At 39.6% G+C, this 22581-nt stretch overlaps 1 protein-coding gene across 2 annotated transcripts; it reads left to right on the top strand.

Annotated features, from left to right (window-relative positions):
- The first annotated feature begins 1024 nt into the window (after positions 1 to 1024).
- LOC127933277 (chromodomain-helicase-DNA-binding protein 8) lies at positions 1025 to 21474 on the top strand. Of its 2 annotated transcripts, none has more exons than XM_052530130.1 (39): positions 1025 to 1181; positions 1826 to 2001; positions 2527 to 3554; positions 4024 to 4299; positions 4390 to 4506; positions 5037 to 5512; positions 5613 to 5727; positions 5928 to 6131; positions 6279 to 6347; positions 6441 to 6496; positions 7094 to 7211; positions 7351 to 7434; positions 7687 to 7824; positions 7951 to 8072; positions 9704 to 9947; positions 10121 to 10297; positions 10422 to 10565; positions 10651 to 10749; positions 10840 to 10999; positions 11248 to 11458; positions 11587 to 11782; positions 11875 to 12045; positions 12211 to 12501; positions 12602 to 12822; positions 12955 to 13157; positions 14970 to 15126; positions 15215 to 15304; positions 15601 to 15704; positions 15868 to 15991; positions 16238 to 16313; positions 16412 to 16686; positions 16768 to 17000; positions 17247 to 17894; positions 18081 to 18427; positions 18516 to 18602; positions 18683 to 18784; positions 18867 to 18977; positions 19727 to 19831; positions 20112 to 21474. In XM_052530130.1, exons 3-39 carry the CDS (start codon positions 2622 to 2624, stop codon positions 20487 to 20489), a joined length of 7662 nt encoding a protein of 2553 aa, XP_052386090.1. In that variant the 5' UTR covers positions 1025 to 1181; positions 1826 to 2001; positions 2527 to 2621; the 3' UTR covers positions 20490 to 21474. The 2 variants fall into 2 exon arrangements, with proteins under 2 accessions (XP_052386090.1, XP_052386098.1); XM_052530138.1 differs by having other exon boundaries at positions 1029 to 1181; positions 18084 to 18427.
- Positions 21475 to 22581: the final 1107 nt, after the last annotated feature.

The following is a 22581-nucleotide window of genomic DNA, read 5'->3' as shown; positions in this document are numbered from 1 at the left end:
TATTATTATTATATAATAAAAAGAAAACTGATAGAATTAGAAAAAGAATAGAGCAAGCTAGTGTTCGAGGCCTTTTTTACTTTTCTTTATTTGTATACTGCATAAAAATAGATAGAATACAAAAATATTAGAGAAGCAATTTTTTTTAAGAACAAAAGCAGTCCATAAATGAACAGAGTGCAAGTCTAAAAGGTTCAAGTAAAAAAAGAAAAAAAAGAAAGAAGTAATCTAGATTTAGAATAGAGGGTGCTAGAGTTAAATATAGATGTAAGAGATATGTTTAAAAATACTAAAGTATAATAAAAATACTAAAATATTTAAGTAATAATGTATTTAAAGTTTAAAATAATAATTAAAATAGGCCTACATATTTATTAATATTTGTTTTAAACACTATAACGAATAGTTAGAATATTATTGAACGTTTTTAACATCCACAAAGCCTGTTATTTGTGTTTTAATCATGCTAAATTAATAAATTACTATACCCCAAAATAAACAATAATGTTAAATATGTGTTTTAACATCATACACACATTTTTTGTGTTGGTATTTAAATTATAATTTTATTTTCAATGTGTTTTACATAGCAAAACTTCTCTTATAAAACAGGAACAGTTCCGAATCATGAATACCTTTGTACCCGTATATAACAAATAAATAATATATTATAGGCTACTATAAAATGCGAGTATATGTTTAATTTAGCATCATAATCTTTATTTGAAAATTTGGATACATTTGCAAAAATTGCGTAAAGCTATGGAAATTATTTCCTTAATATACAATTATAATATTGCATTTTTCCTTAAATAGTCATAATAAAGAAATTAATCCATTGCCGTTTAAATTCTAACAAACGAGCATCTTGAATCGCGCTGATAACAAGTAGGCCGCATTTAGTGCAGCCACAACCAAACTATCCGTACGACCGATACCCATTAAATGTCTCCCGCCCTGTAATTCCGCAAACCGGAATGATAGACAACTTATTCCACCAATGGAATGTGTTCCTTTTGACAGTCCCTCTGATGATGGACCAATCAGCGGACAGCACATGAGATCGGGGGCTGCGCGCTCGACCTAGCGCTGGCAAGAAGTTAGTTCCTGCTCTACGCTGGCCGTTTCCTGTAATCGTACAGTGTTGTGAGACGGAGAAAGCCATGTGTGTCGATGCAAAGGTAAATTTAGCACCCCGAAATTATTGCGGGGAAAGTTGGGGCGTTGGATGGCAGCGTTATTAGGGCATATTTTAGTATAAAATACGCCCTGGCTAAGTCGAAACAGCTTTGCGGCCTTGTCCATGTCTGTTCGTAGTCGGGCTATGGTTTTTGTAGCACGTTGCCTTTGGTTTGGTCCGGTTTGTTGATGAGAGAGATTGAAAGAGAGTCCGAACTGTGAGATGTATTATGAATGATGGACAATTTTTGATACAGCTTAAATCGGTCGTCAGAGAAAAACTAAATGATCGAGCACATATTTAGCATTTATAGCAATAGGAATCGCCATTGTAAACATTGATGGGGTTTGTCGAGTGTCTAGTTTAGGACTGTTGTTCCACATTGATGGGAAGGCAATGTTGATTTCAGTAAACATAACTGAATAACATATTCTGATGGAATGAAAAAGTATATGCCATTAGAGGTAATACAAATTTGCACTCTTTGACTTTCAAAAGCAATGTTAGGATACTCGCTAAGTGACATAAGCGTCAGTCAGACATGATGCCATGTGAAGTGATGGCACTGCCGTTTAGTAAGATGCAGCAACTGTATAGTATCAATGGTGTAATTCATGTAAATTATTATTATTTTGTCTTTTCCAGGGCATCGTTACACACATTTTTTGATGGATCTTCTAGAGCTCACTTCAACCAGACAAAAAGTCAAACGCAAGCAAAAAGTAACTCCAGAGAGTAGGAGAGGAAGAGAGAGGGTGAAGAAGGGTGAATAGGTGAACTCTCTCTTTTCCTGTTCCTCACTCCCTTATAATTAAGTTCAGGTAAGTTTACCTGTCAAACTGGAGATTACATATTATCTCTGATAGATGTGAATTTGATAGTGATTTGTAGGTATCTTTAAATTTTTGAAGGTGCTTGTAGATTTTGTTCTCAGTATATTACTTATATGTTTTGCATAACAGCATTGATATGTTGACATATAGATATATACAGAAAACTATCTAATGAGTGTGTATAATTATGATTTCATTTATATTATCCATGTGTGTATGTTGTATTTAAAATAATATATATATTTATTTATATTTATTTATTTTTTCCCATTTCACTTAAATTTTGAGAAACTTTATCCTTTATCCTAAACAATGTCCATTGATTTAAAAAAAAGATTTTTTAAATATATATATTTATTTAAGGCCAAATACTTGATACATTTTTACTGTATACATGGAATCCAGTAACTCTTCTTAATTATGTTATAACTTCATTAACATATGGGAAAAAAGAATTGATGTAGGTGGTTATAGTTTTTCTCACTCTCTTTTTTTTTTCTTCTCCTTCAACAGCATAATTGCAAAATCTCTTCGGACTTGTTGGATGTTTTTCTACCGACACTGGATATCACACATTCTTTTCTTTTTTTCACAAACTCTTTGACAAGATGTCAGACCACATTATGGACCTCTTTGATGACACACCACTGTTCAATTTGGATTCCCTACCGGAGGATGCGTTCTCCTCCGACCCAGTCGAGGAGGCGCTGAAGTTGGCACTGGGCCAAGTGGACCCACCTACGGACCCTTCACCAGATCCTGGAGTCTCTGTGCTCAGTGATGTCACAGATCCAGCTCTAATCTCAACACCTGTTGCAGCTCCTGCCTCCATCCCTCTGCAGACCCTTCAAACACAGCAGCCCACCCAGATGTCCCATGAGGTTTCTGTTGCCCCGGCATCAATTTCTATTCAGCCCTCTCTCTCGGTGGCCAGTAATAGCAGTGGGGCGGCAACGGTCCTGCTGAGCTCTTCTCTTGGAGTACCTGTATCAGGGGCTCAAGTCACTACCCAGCAGCTGCAGACTCAGCAAATCGCTGTTACGCAACAGGCGACAGGGCAGTCTGCCCCAAAAATTGTCATTTTCAAAGGCCCTCAGGGTCAGACTCAAGTGCTACAGGGTGTCACAGGAGCCACAGGCTCTCCAGGGAAAGTCACCCTTGCTAGAGTTCTGACAGGGACCCCGCTTAGGCCAGGGATGGTATTAAATGCGACATCTCCTGGGCAGGGACAGGTTAAAATGGGCACAGGAGTCCAAAGGCTAGTTCAGACTCCAAATGGCCCAATGAAGCAGGTGTTACTGACCTCTGTGCCCCAGACTCAATCGCAGGTTCACACTCAGCCAGTCCAGGTGCAGATACCTGCGCAGACGCAGCTCCAGTCTCCGTCACAGCCAGGACAGGTACAGGCACAGGTCCAGGTGCAGCCTCAGACACAGGTGGCATTACAAACACAGGACCAAGCGCCAGCTACTACATCCCCTGGAGCGTCAGCAGCGGCCGGCCGACCTCAAGGTGTCACACTTTCAGCAGTTTCACAGCAGGTCAGTCTCTGCCAGGTTTTTTATTGTCAATTAAAACTAAAACCAGAAAACAGGGTTTGGTTGCTTGCAATACAATAATCCTAAACCTAAATAATAATTATAATAATTAATATAAATAAAAAAATCTAATTTATATTATTACCAATTGTGTAAATTATTATATGAATAATACATATTATACATTTTAAATAAATGTATTTCAGCTAGATTGCTATGCAGCATTTACATCTATATTAACTTGATAAAATAACAATATTATATTAATTATATGGACTTTTTGTTTTTTGATAAACACAGCAATATTACTACTCTTGAATAAAAGAAAAGCTAAAAATAAAAATTCATTCAAAATATCAATACAAATTAATGGTATATTAGTGATGATAAAATAAGTTTAGCATGCTGTTTTTACTAATTTGTAGTTATTTTTGCTGTTAGAATCTTAATAGCCCCTTTTACCTCTATTCAGGGGGAACCAAAGAGGATCACTCTGGTGCTACAGCAACCCTCGCAAGGTGGAGGCCAGGCTGGGACAATGACAGTTGGGGGAACTGCAGCTGCTGGGGTGGGTCAGCAGGGTCAGCAGCACAGGCTGGTGTTGAGCTCTCTGCCGGGGAAGTTGGTCCTGCAGGGAGGCCAGCTGGCAGCTCTCACCCAAGGCAAGATGGGTCAAACGGGTGCACAGCCGAAAGTACTCACCATTCAGCTGCAAGTTCAACAGCAGCCTAACCAACAGGGAGCCAAAGTGAGTGAAAGGACAGGTCATATGTGTTGTAAGATATTCTTTTTCTTGTAACTTTTTGGTGACCGGACGCTTTTTCTCTGTGTGCAACAGTTTCAGTTGGTTTCTGGGGGAGCTAATGCTAGTGGCAGCCCTCAGGTGGTGCAGATTTCTCAAGGCCAAGGAGGACAAAGACTAGCAGTGCCTCTTAAACTATTGCTGCAGCCACAGGTAGGACAATTCTTGCATCTGTTTTATGGTTCTGTGATGTTCTTTAATGTATATTGATTAATTAGGTAACACTGCATTCTGTTTTTTCTGTACCACTTGGAATATGAAGAAAATGAAGTATTGCTATTTAAAGATTTTATATATGTTTACACTTTTTGTCTAGTTTAATTCCTTACAATAATTCTGATTCATAAAATGTTCCATTAATTATTCTTTTAGTACCCAAAAGGGCAAAATATTTGGTAAAAGAAAATCATTTTCCTTGCCAAATGAATGAGAGAGTTCCAATAACTGAATTTAAACAATGCCTTAATTTTGCAAGACAACATATATATATACACTTAATCTACACATAAGCAGTTTGCCATATGAACAACCAGCCAATAAACTCGACTGGTTTTTTTACAGGTAGTAAGACTTACAGGTAGTTATAAGCTGTATGTCACTCTTTAAAGTGAATCAAATGTCATTTGGTTCCAATATTTGTAAAAATAAGTTTTAAATATTTATAAAATAAATATTTTCTGCAGTCACACACCGCTTCCAGTGCTGGTGGGGCCGTTTCTGTGGTTAAAGTTATCAATACCTTGGCTGCCGGCTCTGCGTCCAGCACCACAACTACAGCTGCGTCTTCCGGTGTGCGTTTGGCAAAGGTCCAGGAGCCCGTGCGAAGAGTGGAGACCCTGGGCAAACAGGAGAAAGCAAATCGCATTGTTGCTGAGGCCATCGCACGGGCCAAAGCCAGGGGTGAAAGGAACATCCCCCGTGTGCTTAACCAGGATGAACTGCCAGCCGGACAGACCTCTGCAGATCTAGATGATGTCGCAGGGGCTGGAGGAGCAAAAAAGAAAGGAGTAGGTGGTGGTGGTGGAGGGAGCAAGAAGAAAAGCCCAAGTGCAGGAGTAGGGAAAGTGGTGGCGGGAGGAGACAAGAAATCCAAGGCGAAGACTCCAGGAGTGGTTTCTGGAGGCGGAGGCAGTAAAAGTAAATCCAAGACTAAGCTCAAGTAAGTTATGGTTTCTTTTTCTCCCTAGAAGAGTTTGGCTCATTTGCGCATTTGTGCCTCTGCCTTTTTTTTATTCTTACACTTTATTTCCTCTCCCTAGCACCATTACTCTAGTGGGTGGTAAGAAAAGGAAAAGAAATGGATCCTCTGATCATTCAGATATAGATCTTAGCCCACCTGTTTCACCCCGCACACTGGAGGAGGAAATGTCACAGGTATTACATGCTTTAGTACTTCTTACTAAAATAAAATCAGTCACTCAGTGAGTGATTCATAGCATCTATATTAAGCCATTAAAGTGTTGTACGTGTTGGCAGGCATTGGTTGCATTGTGACAGAATTTTGAATATAAGGCTTCAGAACAATGCCATAAATCTGATTCATCGACTCTCCTGTGATCCTGTTCTTTCAACAGAAGCGACGTTCAAACCGTCAAGTGAAGAGGAAGAAGTACACTGAAGATTTGGACATTAAAATTACAGATGATGAAGATGAAATGGACGTGGATGTTGATGTTACCACAGCTCCTGTGTCTGGTGCTGGGTATCTCCAGTCCATGGGAGCAGAACTCAGACAGGAACTGGATGGTGATGGTCTTCAAAGCATGCAGTTTTTTGTGGTGCGTAGACGTTTGTGTTTCTTACTACCATTTTTCTCCTCCTCATTACTGCTTTTGTCAGTCATTTTTAGCTGTTTACAGTTGACCCTATGCCACCAATAATAATAAAAAATTGATATGTATTGGAATGTTTCTGATTTGTTTCAGGAGAACCCAAGTGAGGAGGATGCTGCTATTGTGGATAAAATATTATTGATGCGGGTGACCACAAAGGAGGCAAGCATCTGTTAATCACTACCAATAACTTGTGAAATCTTGAGCTCATTTGCTCTGACTAAATCTCTGTGGCATTTTCTTGTCCTGATCCAGGTGTGTCCAGGGCAGTATACTAATGTGGAGGAATTTTTTGTCAAATATAAAAACTAGTAAGTCATCACCTGTTTTCTCAAGCCTTTGTTGTGAAAATAGACCAGATTTAGTTTTAGGTTTTTTATTTTTATTTTTTATTTTTTATCAAATCTTTAAAGAGTTAGTTCAACCCCAAAATGAAAATTAGCCCATGAATTACTCATCCTTAAGTCATCCTAGGTGTATATTACTTTTCTTCTTTCAGACGAATCCAATCAGAGTTATATAAAAAATTGTCTTTGATCTTCCAAGCTGTTGCAAAGTTCCAAGGACTTTGTTCACCCCCCGGAGCAGTGTGAGATACGTTTTATTATAAAATGGATGCGCTTTATTTCACTTCTTTTGGACTGATGCTCTGCAACACCCACTGACTGCCATTAAACAGCTTGGATGATCAAAAATAGTTTTTTTTATATAACTCTGATTGGATTGGTCTGAAAGAAGAAAAGTTATATACACCTTGGATGACTTAAGGGGGTAATTTTTTCATGATTTTCATTTTTGGGCGAACTAACCCTTTAAATCTGTCTAATTCTAAACAATCGATAAAGCAATTATTTTGTGGAATGCAATTCTTATTTTCTTGAAAATGTTAATTTATGATGTGTTTCTAGTTCGTACATGCACTGTGAATGGGCCAGTCTTGAGCAGCTTCAAAGAGACAAGAGGATCCATCAGAAGCTGAAGAGATTCAAGACAAAACAGGCACAGATGAGGAACATATTTCAGGAGGTAAGACCCTATACATTTGAAATTAGGCAAATGTAAAATGTTTTGTTTGGTAGAATAAGACATATGGCTTTAGAAAATCTCATCTAATTGTGTTCTTCAGTATTTACAAACATATCTGGAATGCTTCCCTGTGCTTTAGGATGAGGAACCTTTCAATCAAGACTATGTGGAAGTCGATCGTATTTTGGATGAGTCACATAGTGTCGATAAAGACAATGGGGAGGTAAGAATTCATCAACCACAGACAACATTTTCAAATGTCAAATGACTGATACTCAAACTCCTATTTCGTGCATTTGTGAGTCTATTTGAATGATTTGTTAAAAAGAGTAACTTGTAAATGTATCAGACTGCACTGGTCTGTGAATATCCAGTGATTTTAACATTTCTTGTTACCTAGTCTTATCTAATCACATTTAATTCAAACTGCACTGTTCCAAAACACTGGTTCTGAGTGTTGTTTTCCCTCTCACAGCCGGTTGTGTACTACCTAGTGAAGTGGTGCTCTCTGCCCTATGAAGATGCTACTTGGGAGCTGAAGGAGGATGTTGATGGAGCAAAAGTAGAAGAATTCAGGAAGATTGAAAGCCGCCCGGCCCGACTCAAGAGAACTGTGAGATATTGGCATGCTCATCCACTACATACCATTCTATCTGCTGCTTCCTCTCTTCTCTCAGTGCCTGGTCACCAGAGCATTTTTACAGTGGTTAATTATTAACAAGACTTGCTCTTCCATCAGCCTCGACCTGCTGCAAGTGCCTGGAAGAAGATAGATGAGTCCAGAGAGTATAAGAATGGGAACCAGCTCCGAGAGTACCAACTGGAGGGAGTCAACTGGCTGCTTTTCAACTGGTACAACAGGTAAATACCCTGCTAATAAACTAAGGCCTAATGTCCACTAAGGGTGTTGATGATCCAATGCTTTGATTCGAGGAGCCTGATTCAACTACCAATCTAACAGTCGAATATTCGTGGGGTGTTATGATTATGCCACTTTGACTATATGGGAGAGCTCTAATTTCACACAGATCTACCAGTTTTCTCCCAAAGTGAATATACAGCCTATTATGATAAAGCTGAAAAAGAATCTAAAATATTTATTTGAAGCTCCTTTCTTTTCAAAGTACGTGAATTAATCCAACCACCACTATAGATTTATGTTTCACTTTCCATAATCCGTGACCGACAGAGGAGCATCTCGGCGGCAGGGATTTAAAAATTTACCAAGACTCAAACTGACACGGGCAGATCTGGTAGGGTACAGGTAATTCCAAAACATTTCAGCCGGTGTATATATGTCATGGATATATTATTTACCTGATAAAAGATGCATTTGGTTGAGTAAAGCACTTCCTTGTAGTACAACGGTGATTATCTCTTCAGAGCGCAGCGCGAGCTGGACAAACAACAATTCAGAATATTAATAACTATGACTGGGACTGCCATACACATACTATTATAATGATTGACTTTATTATTGCTTGTCTACGTGTATTCATGTCTGTATTAGATGGGATACCTGGACTGCTGTGAATATTGATATGAGAAATAATGCTTGCAGTATTTCATTTACAATGTGTCTGCTACATTATTTACTACACATTACTGATATTCAGTATCATAACAACCAAAGCGTCTCAACTGAAAGAAAACCAGTGTGCTACAGAAGTGCTCACAGGGGCTCACAGCTGGGAGTTTTCAGATGAGCGCCTGGGGTTTTCAGCTGGCTAAAAACTATTAAAAACTGGCTTAATATGTTATTTACTTTTTAAAGAATTTTCCACATTCGAGAATCTTTAAAGAATTTTTTTATTTTTCCATGTCCATGTTTTAGCTTTGAGGTATCTTTAGGCTTATGAACTCTCACATGACAACTTCTCTTACTGGAAACTGAACCAAAAATATTGAAGATTTATTCCCTGCTCAGGGGTGCATGAAATGTGCTCTAGCATAAGATGCCCCCCCCCCCCATTATAAATACCACCTGCCACTTGTCCAGTGCTAAAGCAGTAGCTTGGAGATAAAAGAAACTAAGTAAATCCTTCTAGAGCCTTCTATTTGGACTGATCAGCAGCCTCCTGATGGTAATCGTGGGTGTCCTAATCAGAACCGTCACCCTGGGATCTTTGTTAGAATTTTTATGGCCTTACTCAAATAACTAATGCAGGCACATTACTTTATTGCTGTCTGATTCGGGCAGGACTGTTGGCGTAGGTGAAAAGGTGCTGAAGAATGTTACAAATTTGAGGTTGATTTTAACTGATTTTGTCCATGGTACAATCTAGGGTTGTCACATATTGCATTCAAACAATTTCATGGGGTCAATAATAGTTATAATAGTTAAGTACTGAGATTGAATTAACAATACAGTAGGTTACCACTTTGTATGTTTTGTTTATTGTTAATGTTGCTGTTTTTTTCTGAATAAAATTGTTGCTCGTCTTTATCCATTACTTACACCCTCTCTCCTGTACTCATGACTTCCTACACAGGCAAAACTGCATCCTGGCAGATGAAATGGGTCTGGGAAAAACCATTCAGTCTATAGCCCTGCTGTCAGAGATGTTTGCTGCAGGGGTCCAGGGGCCGTTCCTCATCATCGCCCCTCTATCCACCATCACAAACTGGGAGAGAGAGTTTTGCACCTGGACAGATATGAATGCTATTGTTTACCACGGCAGTCTGGCCAGTAGACAGATGATCCAGCAATATGAAATGTACTGCAAAGATGACAAGGTTGGTTTAGATGCTTGCATTGTGTGTTTCTGTCAGTTTACAAAATAAAAAGCTAATTTAAAACATTAAAAAAATACTAAAGTAGTTTTAAAGTTGTTAAAGTTGTACTAGTATATTATGATAGCCCCATTCTGGCTTACTCTCTCCCTTGCCCTCTTTTTTGTCTTCTTTAGGGACACTTAATACCAGGGGCCTATAAGTTTGATGCGCTCATCACAACTTTTGAGATGATTCTATCCGATTGCCCAGAGCTCAGGGAGATTTCTTGGCGCTGTGTAGTTATAGATGAAGCTCACCGTTTGAAGAACAGAAACTGCAAACTCCTTGACAGCCTCAAGATGCTTGACCATGTAAGTGATTCATCTTTTTATTTTTGGCCTTCTTTAAAAGAAACTGAATGTATTAATGTGTTAGTTCCAAAATAATTAATTGTAATTCGTTAATTTGACAGTTCTTTCTTTTCTCCCTTTTCAGGAGCATAAAGTGTTGTTGACCGGCACTCCACTTCAAAACACAGTAGAGGAGCTGTTCAGTCTGCTGCACTTTCTGGAACCGGCCCAGTTCCCCTCAGAGATCGAGTTTTTGCGAGAGTTTGGCGATCTTAAAACAGAGGAGCAGGTAGAAAAAATACAATTTTGGCAGATACATCATCTGTTAACAGCATCAAGCAGTTTCCAACACAGTCTCTGTCTTTGATTATCAGGTCCAGAAACTGCAGTCAATTCTAAAGCCCATGATGCTGCGTAGATTGAAAGAAGATGTAGAAAAAAACCTTGCCCCAAAGCAAGAGACCATTATTGAGGTATGAACTTTATAGCATCAGGACTATTCCAAATGGTTAACTCTCTTTGCTTTTGAATATTCTGAGTGCATCATTTTCTGTGGTCCCCAGGTGGAGTTGACTGATGTACAGAAGAAGTATTACCGTGCTATTCTAGAACGTAACTTCAGCTTCCTTAGCATGGGAGCCACGCAAAACAGCAATGTACCCAATCTCCTCAACACAATGATGGAACTTCGAAAGTGCTGCAACCACCCGTACCTCATTACAGGTACCAAATTTATAGCTGTTCCCTTTTAGTGGCTCTTATGTAATTATAGGCTTGCAGTCTCTGTTTACATGTTGCTGAGCATAGGATTTACTTCAAACTTGTGACTGCGTTGGTCTTGTTCTTGTATTGCACTCGCACACACACACCAACAAATGCTAAAATGCTGCTTATTGGTTTCCCATCCTGATTTATTTTTATATTGCTCATCTTTTTGTTGTACACTTTCCACTCTTTGTCTGTCTGTGCAGGTGCCGAGGAGAAGATAGTGGCTGAGCTGAGGGAGGTGTATGATCCTATGGCTCCAGACTTTCATCTCCAGGCTCTGGTGCGCTCTGCAGGGAAACTGGTTTTGCTGGATAAGCTGCTTCCTCGCCTTAAGGCTGGCGGGCACAAGGTGCTCATCTTCTCACAGATGGTGCGGTGCCTCGACATCCTTGAAGACTACCTCATACATAAGAGGTACAGCTTTAGAAATGGAAACTGTGAAATGGAAATGTGTGATTTATAAGGCAACTGCAGCCAAAGAATTGTAATTCTGCCATCTGGTTTGTTAGATGGATCTAAAATGAGATGTTCTCTCTGATTAGATACCTGTATGAGCGCATTGACGGCCGGGTCAGAGGAAATCTGCGACAAGCGGCCATTGATCGCTTTAGTAAACCTGATTCAGATCGGTTTGTCTTCCTGCTTTGTACCCGGGCTGGAGGTTTGGGCATTAATCTGACTGCTGCTGACACCTGTGTTATTTTCGACTCGGACTGGAACCCACAGAATGATCTTCAAGTGAGGATCTCACATTATAAGTTTATTTTAGTGATTAGACAATGTTTTCTGTTACATGTTCAGTCTCCTCATTTGTCTTCTCTTCCACACAGGCTCAGGCACGTTGTCATCGTATTGGTCAATCTAAAGCGGTGAAGGTGTATCGTCTCATCACCAGAAACTCCTATGAAAGGGAGATGCTGGACAAAGCGAGTCTTAAACTGGGACTTGATCGAGCTGTTCTGCAAAGCATGAGTGGAAATAAAGACAGCAGTGTTAACGGGGTAAGAAAGAAAGAAATCATGATTTGATATTGTTCTATTAAAGGATAGTTTATATTCGTTCAAAACCTGAATGGTTCGGTGAATTACTTTAAATTGTTCAAGTTCAACACAGAAGTCACTTTGTGATCGATCATCACTCACTGGAATACTATAAATTTTCCTCAGATCCAGCAGTTCTCAAAGAAGGAGATCGAGGATTTGCTTCGTAAAGGTGCTTACGCAGCCATTATGGACGAGAATGATGAGGGCAGCCGTTTCTGTGAGGAGGACATCGATCAGATACTTCAGAGAAGAGCAACTACTATCACTATAGAGAGTGAAGGTAAAGGATCCACCTTCTCCAAGGCCAGTTTTGTGGCGTCTGAGAACCGCACAGATATTGCTCTGGATGATCCTGAGTTTTGGCAGAAGTGGGCCACGAAAGCTGAGATAGACATGGACTCTTTCAACAGGAAGGTACAGTGTAGCATTTGGAAAATTGTTACTAGATCTTTTATTTTTCTGTTAGTCTATCCTTTTATTCCTTAATCCTTTTTTTCATGCCAACTCTTTGCAGAATACTCTTGTGATTGACACACCAAGAATAAGGAAACAGACACGTCAGTATTCCACCCTGCGTGGAGAGGGTGGTGATCTGTCTGACTTGGACAGCGATGATGACTACACAGCCCATAATTCCCGACAATCTCGGGCCTCTCGGCGCTCAGACCGGCATTCTGGTGGTGGTTATGGGCGCACAGACTGCTTCAGAGTGGAAAAACACCTACTTGTTTATGGGTATGTGACTTTCTTCCTGACCATGTTTAGCTGTGTTGGTTTTAATTCACCTGTTCATTCCACGAGTATGAAACTTTCTGTGGAATTATAATTTCATACATTTTAAATTTCAGCATGATTTTGTCTATACAGATGGGGCCGCTGGCGGGATATACTGTCTCATGCTCGCTGTAAGAGGCGTCTCAGTGAACGTGACGTGGAAACCATCTGCCGCGTCATCCTGGTTTTCTGTCTGATACATTACCGTGGAGATGAGAACATCAAGAGCTTCATCTGGGAGCTAATCACCCCTCCAGAGAATGGACGAGAACCACAGGCTCTGCTTAATCACTCTGGTATGACTTCTTATTATAATCTTTTTTTAATTAATACTCTTTGATTCTACCAGCAAGGACCCTCAGGTGGTTTTCCATCAGGTCTTCAGTTTTTTTGGTCATAATTTTCCAGCCACCTTTTCGCTATCTCTGACTTTCCTGTATGATTGTTGCATTTCTAACTTTCAAATTGGTTGGAGTAAACAATATATGAATATATCTGCACAAAACAAGACTCTTAGTGGGTTAATTGACATAACTAACTGTAATAATTACAGTATCAAACCATTAGTTTGGACATAATTGTTCATTACTGGCCACATTACAAACATTTTATTTAAAGATTGTTTCAGTATTGGTAATTTTCACCTTGTGCTCATAGTTTTGATTTAAAATTCTTCTCATCTGATCTGGAAGTTCATGACACATTAAAGTAAAGCATGACACATTGCATTTGAAAATTCAGCATACGCATTTGAGTGGAACTTCATGCATTTCCCCATTAGGGATGTAATGTTTAATCGCAAGCCAGTTTAAAATGTATTCAAATCGGTTCACATGCAAAACAAATCGCGATACAATTGCAGTAGGAGTTTATATGAATGTATCTCTGAGGAAAAATCTTTCTGTAATAGAAAAATTACATGCTATTTTCTTTTCATCTTGCCTCCGAGCAATTAAAGACTATAGAGTATTCAAGACATGTCACTCATATAGTTTTGAATGGGGAAAATGAAACGCTCAATATGGCTGTTTTAATTGTTCAAAGAGATAGGAGCTGCACTTGCATGCCATGATTGCAATACCCAGTTCAACTTATACCATAATATGTTTGCAGATATTTAAAAAAGCATTGCTTTAGTCAGTTATTCTCCTTTGAAAATGTACGTTCTGTTCCGGAATGTCGGTCTTTGTTTTGGTTCGTGAAACCCGCTCGCCGCCCGTTTACCCAATTGTATTTCAGCACCCTGGGTTGCCAGTTGATGTATTGCCAGTGTATTTCATTTCATTCATCGTCAAGTGTGCTCGTTCCTGTTAGTGTTGTCAAGTCTGAGAAGGAGGGGCGGGTGAAAGAAAAAACAACTCCAATATTTTGAATTTGGATTGCAATACCTAGTTCAACTTCTGTGTCAATCCTACATACAGCCCCTTTAAAGGGGCTTGCATATTAAACAGACTGCATACTTGGAACAATGCATATTAAAATAGTTCATAAGCACAGCTCTGCTTTGTTTACAGCGGTAACCCAGGAAACACTATCATTACTGTTCATAAGCACCACCTGCTGTCAGAGAGTGAATCTGCATCTCATTCAGCTTGTCTGCTGTTTCGCTCAGATGTTTTATGTCTTATAGTACAGTTCCACAAAGCTAAAGTTAGAGCATTCTGCTTCAAATTTCTAAATTATAGTCTAATTTAGATTAAAACTACTCATGCTGTATGTATGATGCATCTTCATTTGGATCATGAATAAAATCCAGTAGTTGCCTCTGAAAGAGGACAGACTAATCCTTAGTTTGTTCATATTAAGAGATTTCTTTTATTTGTGTAACTTGTTTTTTGAAACTGCAATTTAGTTTTATTTGAATTTCACAAAGAAATGTGCAGCAATAGCCTAATAAAATTACACATTTTCATTTTCTGTATGTCTTCAATCTCATTTTGTTAAAAAAAATTGTGAGACAATCGAATCATTACATCCTTAACTCACATACTACTCTCCATTGGATATGAATGACTTCCTATGTAGCTTGTGAAATGGAGCATTAGCTTCATGCTAAGTAAGTTTAAAGCTTTTATAAATGCTCATTATGGCACTCTGCTCTCTTTTAGGCCTGTCCATCCCTGTCCCCCGTGGCAGGAAGGGGAAACGAGTGAAGGCTCAGAGCTCTTTTGATGTGCAGAAAGTTGAGTGGATCCGAAAATATAATCCTGACAGTCTTCTGCTTGATGACAGCTACCGAAAACACCTAAAACACCAGTGCAACAAGTATGTTAGACCTATCAGGAACACTATTTTATTATACTCTGCAAAATATTTGCTTAAGTGTCTTAATTTCACTGTCCCCTTTTTTTAGAGTGTTGCTGAGAGTACGTATGCTGTATTACCTGAAACAGGAAGTCATTGGAGAACATGCTGATTCTGTTTTGAGAGGAGCTGATGCAAGGTAGAGCCATCATCTAATGTCACTGCTTTAGATAAAATCATCATCACTTTGAAAAAAAAACCATCTGTTAAATTCATAAATGTTCATCTAAATGCAAAAGTTTGCATCGCTTTGGATTGAAGCGTTTGCTAAATGCATAATATCAACAGTTAACACTAAATCCTTAATTCTTTGATCTTTCTATGTTGTTTAAGCTTAAATATTAGTGTTTCTGTGGTGCATTGATCAGGTTTCACAATTTAGATTTAGAAAACTCCTTTAAATTCCTTCACTGAGGCTAGTGTGTTTCCTTGCAGGGATATTGATATCTGGTTGCCTGAAATGGAGCAGCAGGACGTTCCATCTGGCTGGTGGGACGCAGAAGCTGACCGATGCTTGCTTATTGGTGTCTATAAGCATGGTATGTGCAGTCTTTATTAACGTCATGTCCAATGGTGTTCAGTTATTTAAGAAGAACTTAAGTCCTTAAGTCTTAGGAGAGTTTACATTCTGAAGTGCCCACAAGCTAAAATATATAGTCTTGCAGATCAGTGTGTTTTACAATCTGCATCTTGCTGTTTCAGGATATGAGATGTACACCACCATGCGTGCTGACCCCTGCTTATGTTTTGTTGAGCGATGTGGCCGTCCAAATGAGCAGGACATTAATGCGGAGCAGCAAGCAGCAGACCGAGAGCTTGGGGAGGGGTCAGTATCAGACAGACTTGTGCAATGTTTCTCAAAAGCATTGTGAGCTACATTGACCGTTGACACCATTGATGACAATGGTTCTACAATCTATTTAGGATTACAATGCTTAGGGGAAATGCAGACTTGATCTCTTGACTCCTGCATTATCATTTTGCTGCTTGTATGATTGACTGGTATAGTTAAGCTTCTGAATGAGTATTGCTGAATTTCCTTGTGAACTTGTGTGTTCTTATTGTGTTTTAGAGGGGACTATGACAAGTACTCAGAAGATCCAGAATTCAAACCCGCGACAAGACACACCAAGGAGTTATATGAAGAGGTAAATGCCTTTAGAATCACACCAAATTGTTTTATTTTTTTGCTGTGGTGTTATCAGGAATTGAAATTTACAAAAGAATTGGATAATGTGCTCCTCAGGGTGATTCGGTGAATGCAGACGGTGAGATCTGTGTGGAAGATCGCTCTGCCCCTGTGCAGGTTGAGGGGCCATCTTCGGGATCGTCAGATTTGTGTTACTGGCCAACAAGCTCGTCGCTCACAGCCAGACTTCGCCGTCTTATCACAGCCTACCAACGCAGTTACAGACGAGAGCAGCTTAAGATGGAGGCAGCAGAGAAGGGCGACCGTAGACGTAGACGCTGTGAACAAGCCACAAAGCTCAAAGAGATAGCCCGACAAGAACGACAACAAAGGTGTGTTCCTCAAGAAACCTGTTCCTGAAGCCGCATCTTCAGTCTCGCTGTCCAGCATTCTCATAAGCTTCTCTGTTTCAGGTGGACTCGTAGGGAAGAGTGTGATTTTTACAGGGTGGTATCAACTTTTGGGGTCGAAAGAATAAAGAAAGAGGCTAATGCGTCAGAAGGGGACAAGCATCATTTGGACTGGAATCGCTTCCGTTCTTTTGCTCGACTTGATAAGAAAACCGATGAGAGCTTGACACGTTACTTTAAGTGCTTCATGTCCATGTGTCGGAAAGTGTGTCACGTTCGGCCAGCACATGGAGAAGGTGCGTTATGCTTTAAAATTTTGTTATGTACTTTTACTTGAAGTCAATGTTTTTTTACAAGTTTTCAGTAGTTGAAATGAATATTAGATGAAAACATTAATATTTAAAGCTGCCTCATTAAATAAAACATTTTGCCTTGGCAACTTAGTTGTGAGTACTAAAATTGCTAAAACTGAAATAAACCTATAAAAAATGTTTTTTTTTTAATAACACATTGTCTACTATAATCCCTGCTTCCGCTCTTAGAATCTCAAGATTTGTCCCAGTCTCTGGCCCCCATCACAGAGGAACGAGCCACGCGCACACTCTACAGGGTCACCTTGCTGTGCCGGCTACGTGAGCAAGTTCTTCCCCACCCCTCGTTGGAGGAACGCCTCAGCCTGGCACCACCTTCCTCTGGCCTGCCCAGCTGGTGGAGCATCCCACAGCACGACCACGAGCTGCTCTTAGCCGCCGCTAGACATGGCATCATCCGCACAGAACTCTCAATCTTCTCTGACCCGCAGTACTCATTCAGTCAGAGCCGCCTCGACTACCTCCAGAACCAGCAAGCCCAAGCAGCTTTGCAGATTCAAACGTTAAATCAGTCCCAGGATCCCACCACTATCAAGGAGGAGAGCCTGGATGATGAGTCTCGGCTGCTGGGGGTGGAGGCCCTCTGTCCGTCAGACTCTCCAGCCATGCTTCTCTCTCATTCTGAGGGGAAAGTTGGAGTTCAAGCGGCATGGGGCTGGAAGAGCAAAAACAATGGTCCGAGTGAGAGAAAAGGAGAAAGAGAGAGAGGTGAAGGACAAACAGATTCGGATTCCGATTCAGACTCAGGCTCGTCTTCCTCCTCCCGTCATTCTGGCAGCTCTGATGATAGCGGAGACAGTGATGCTGAGAGAGAGCGATGTAAGGAGACACGATTTATAATCCATATCCATAGAACATAAAAATAAAAAGGGTCTATTTTCATTTTCTTAATCATTCTGATCTTCACTGGGCATAAAGTTTTTACTTTTGTTCTTTGGCCACCAGTAATGGTTAATTTGGGTTGATTTGAATGTGATTGTTACTATAATGATTCTGATCTCTTAGCAGCAACTCTTAAGATGTGTGATGGTGATGAAGAAAACAGCATCCTCTCATTCACACCATCTCAAGAAGGCGCCGCACTCGAGTCCCTCACTGACCCTCTGAGAGTTGATTGGCCCAAAGACCGTGTGTTGATAAACCGAATAGAAAACCTTTGTTCGCTGGTTCTAACGGGGCACTGGCCTTCAGGTCGCCGCTACGTCTCTGACATACAGCTCAATGCTACATCTGAAGAGCACGACCTCGGAGATGGCCTTGGTTACCCCCGAGTGGCACGCAAAAGCAACAGTGCCCTGTCTGCAGATACTCATGAAGGCCAAGAATCAGAGTTTACAGTAAAACTCCTAAAGGTGAGGTGGTGTTCAGACATTTATGAACTTAAACTGTCTTTTATGCTTCTGCTTGGTTTCATTTTTGCATTTGTTTCATATGCTTTAGGAGGAGGGGCTGAAGTTGACATTTTCGAAGCAGGCTCTCATGCCAAATGGTGAAGGGAGTGCACGCAAAAAGAAAAAGGACCACGAGGTACAGAAATTTTCAGAAGTTTACACTGATGTATTAGAGGTATTTCCAGCTGCATAATGTGTTTGTGTTCTGACATTTAGCTGGTAGATGCTGAAGGGGTTCTCCATGCTCCCCGTAGAAGGGACCTTCCTAACTGGCTCAAGGAAAACCCAGATTATGAAGTGGAGGGAGACATGTTAGAAGTAAGTGTGAAACTCAGGTTGAACAGTCTTCTAAGAGTTCTTGTTGGACCGACACAGCTAAAAATGTCCCTCTCTGTTGCAGTTACTGGTGAACCAGACCAAAAGGAAGAGGAGGAGGAAGAGGGTAGAGAAAGGAGCAGCACTTACCGGGAGTGAGAGAGTGAAGGTTATAGACATCAGGACAGGAAAGAAGGTGAGAGAAGACATTTGGCAGTTCTGCCATAAAGGCTGATTTATACTTCTGTGTCAGACCTACGCTTTAGCCTCTATGCCATAGACAAGACTGTTTTCATTTATGCTTCTGCATCATTGTCTTCATCATCGTGCAATTACACACGCAGACCACTAGAATCTAGTGTCCACAGGGTATGCTGATGGTGTAACCCACAGTATCAAGGCAAAAGCTGAAGAACAAGCTGCAGCAGTGATGGCGGCTAATAAAAAGTGACTTCTTTTGCAGCTTGAGTTGTTAAATATCGAAGAACAGATCCTTTATTTAAAATGAGAAAACAGAAGACAACAACAGAACAGAAGATGGTGTGTAACAAGACAACATGAGGGAGAATTTGTCATGTCACAAGCAGAAATGTTTATGAGGAAATGCGGTGCGATCACAGAATTTTGTTTTGTTTTTTTGATTCGACGCAGAAGTCTAGCCTTTATTAACACCTTTTCCCGTTTAGACTACAAAAAGTAACCAGCACAACTATTTTCAAAATTAGTAATAAGAAATTCTTTAACACCAAATCACCATATTAGAATGATTTCTGAGGCCCATGTGACACTGAAGTAATGATTTGCTGATTTGCTAAAATAATTATTTTATGCTAAACTATCTACAATGTGTTTTATATGGGACAGTTATTGTTCTTGATTATATTTGAAGTTGAATGCAGTTGGTGTTATACTGAGTCTTATTCATTTTTTATTTTTTTTTCTCAGTTTGGTGGAATATACGGGCCTTTACTACAGGACCTGAGAGAGCACCTGGAGGAGAATCCTGACCACGTTGTAGCACCAGAATGGTCTGAGACTGTTCGCAACTCGGTTAGTGTCTCCTGTATTAGCTCCATGTTTATGGTAATTAACCCCATCTACCCTTGTAGGCAAGTCACCTTTTTTTATGGTGCTTTATACAAAACTGATTTGTGTCAAAGCAGCTATACAGTGTCAAACAGGAAAATAGTTTGTCAACATGACAATAAAAGAGTACTTTTCCAGCAGAAGTCAGGTCATTGATGATTGGAATCATGATTGTGTAGTGTATTTTAGTTCAGTCAGTGGTTATTTTTGTGGAATTTGGTCTGATCCTTCTCTTTAACCTCAGGGCTTCTTGCCTGAGAGTTTATTCCACAGACTGTTGAGTCCCCATGCTTCAGTCCCCAAAAAGAACCGACATTACCTCTCCACCCCTTCCATCCAGACTGAAGACCCTCTCCTGGGAGGTGGCGAAGACGAGACGTTAGTTTCCGATGGTGCATACATGATGGACGACGAGGACCTGGAGGACGGCAGTCACCTCACATCATCTCACCACTTCCTTACTCCAGCCTACGATGTGAAGATCGAGCCAAGTGCTCTTGATATGGATGGAGGCGACAGTTTGTCCCAAGGTGGCTATGATAGCTCCGACAGAGAGGCCATTTTGGATGATGTCATCATGGCACCTAAGAATTCAGACTCTTCCTCAAGCTCCGAGGATTGACCAAATCTCATGTTAGATGTAGTAGACCGAGATCATGACAGTCTTTTATTTTATTATATTCTGCCTTCATTATTTTTATAATTATTATTGATGTTATTGCTTAAAATATGGAGTAATAGATTTTTTTTTTTGGGTTGAATTTGTACTTGACTGTTTTGTGTAGGAAAGATATAGGCGCCGCCTTTTTTTTTTTTTTTTTTTTTTTTTTTTTTTTTTTTTTACATCTCATTCGGCACATTGAGAAAAATCTTAATTCCAGGTGGATTAAATGTATCAATTTCACGTCTCACATACCCACAGTAAGCCCCTCTCGTCCTTTATTGGCTGAGAAAGGAGCTTTTTGTTCACATCCTCAGGCTGAACTGTTAACAGTGCGCTGGAGGATCCATAGTCATGCACTGAGCTGAGCCATTGTGGTGCCTCGGTCTGGTGAAGAACATTGAGTTTTGTTGGGTGTAAATCATTTTTGTGTGTATGTTTGGGAGATGGGAGGGTATGGGTAGGATTTGGGGTTTAGGTTTAGTTACTGAAACAATGTTAGACAGATGATGGCTGTATTGTACAAAGTAGAGTTGGTCCTATGCCTGCAATGATGCAAAAATTATGCGTTTATCCCCGTTTCAATAACTGACTCCAGCTGTCTCTGTGATTATAAATATGAATAGCAGTCAACAGTGGAAACTGATGTCGGTTGAATTCATTTCAATCAATTGTTGGTATTTATTTAAATGACTTCTCAAGGACCTTTTTATTGGCTTCCTGGAATACATGCCGAGTAGAAGAGCAAGTTCATTCTGTCTTTCATATTTCATACTTGGATGTGGTATCAACAGATGTCATCGTCTTTATTGTTTTAATACGTTAGTTTCAACTTCGCTTTGTTGTGGATTTAGTTGACCCATACATTCATTAAATCACCAATTTACAATAGTTTACATTCTAAGGTTGACTATTGCTAGTAAATAAAAGTCCTAGAAATTCAGTATGCAGCAGGGTTAACGCTTCTTGACTTTTACAGTGCTGAAGGTAAGTCAGGTTTAACTATTTGTCACAGTTATCTTCCAGTTAACAAACATTAATGCTTGTTTATCTTGGTGAAGCTCTTTGTGCAGCTCTTCCTGAAAGCTGCATGCTTTGTGGCTTCTTCTTTTACAACACTTGATTTACTGCCTTCAGCCATTGACACTTTTGTCCTGCATATGGTTAAATCATTTGACCACCATTATTTAGTATGAGAAAAATATGTGACAGCTGTGTGGTGCTTCCAGGGTCAGTCACGTGACTGAAAGCTATGAATTGAATTGTATTTAAACTTGAGTGCGATTAGTCGTTCTACTTGACCAATGAATGCGGGAATATGTTCAGATTCATTCTCTGCTTTAAGTTTTATCAGTGGAAGATGTTCAAATTCTTTTATGTATGTACAGAGTGAAAAAGATTGGAATTAAGATGTTTCAAGATGGGTTCCAGAACATGTTGGAGTTGATTGAAATGAAGTTGCACAAAACAACCACTAAAATTATCACATAGAAATAAATATTCCACTAAGCAAAGAAGTTAAGGCTAAAATAAGAACAGCAATAAAAATGAGATGGCAAGAAGTTTGGAATAAGGAGGAGAGACGAAGACATCTTTATCAAAATCAAGAAGAGAAGATAAAGTCATTACCAGACTTCGCATTGTACACTCTGCTTTAAAAAAAATAAATTATATATAAAATGAATAAGCATGAGTCTTGGAACTGTATTCTGTGTGGATTACCAGAAACAGAAGAGCATATACTATTAAATTGTTCTGCTTATGATAATGAAAGAGCATTTCTGTTGGAAGAATTAAAATAAATAGGGATAGAAATTATTACACTTAAAACTCTGTTTAATAATGGCTTGATTCATTATAAAATATATAATGCTTTAATGACTTACTTTTAAAAGTTATTGTGTTTAACCGGATTTTAGAAGTTATTTATTTATTTATTTTATGATTTAGTGTTTCCTCTTCCATCAATGCTCCACACACTCCAGCCAGTAGGTGGCGGGAATGCACCTATCGTTTGTTTGCCAACCGCCATAAAACTCCAAAAGAAGAAGAA

This window comes from Carassius gibelio, chromosome A2, assembly GCF_023724105.1.
Source record: "Carassius gibelio isolate Cgi1373 ecotype wild population from Czech Republic chromosome A2, carGib1.2-hapl.c, whole genome shotgun sequence".
NCBI lineage: Eukaryota > Metazoa > Chordata > Actinopteri > Cypriniformes > Cyprinidae > Carassius > Carassius gibelio.
The sequence above is the reverse complement of the archived record's forward strand: the minus strand, read 5'-3'. Positions and strand labels throughout refer to the sequence as shown.

What these genes read in the sequence shown, in the direction of transcription:
- LOC127933277 (XM_052530130.1), top strand. Translation starts at nt 2,622, where the DNA reads ATGTCAGACCACATTATGGACCTCTTTGATGACACACCACTGTTCAAT. An exon ending in AAAGCATGCAGTTTTTTGTG is followed by an intron (nt 6,132 to 6,278) that starts GTGCGTAGACGT and finishes GATTTGTTTCAG; the next exon opens with GAGAACCCAAGTGAGGAGGA. An exon ending in TGGACTCTTTCAACAGGAAG is followed by an intron (nt 12,502 to 12,601) that starts GTACAGTGTAGC and finishes AACTCTTTGCAG; the next exon opens with AATACTCTTGTGATTGACAC.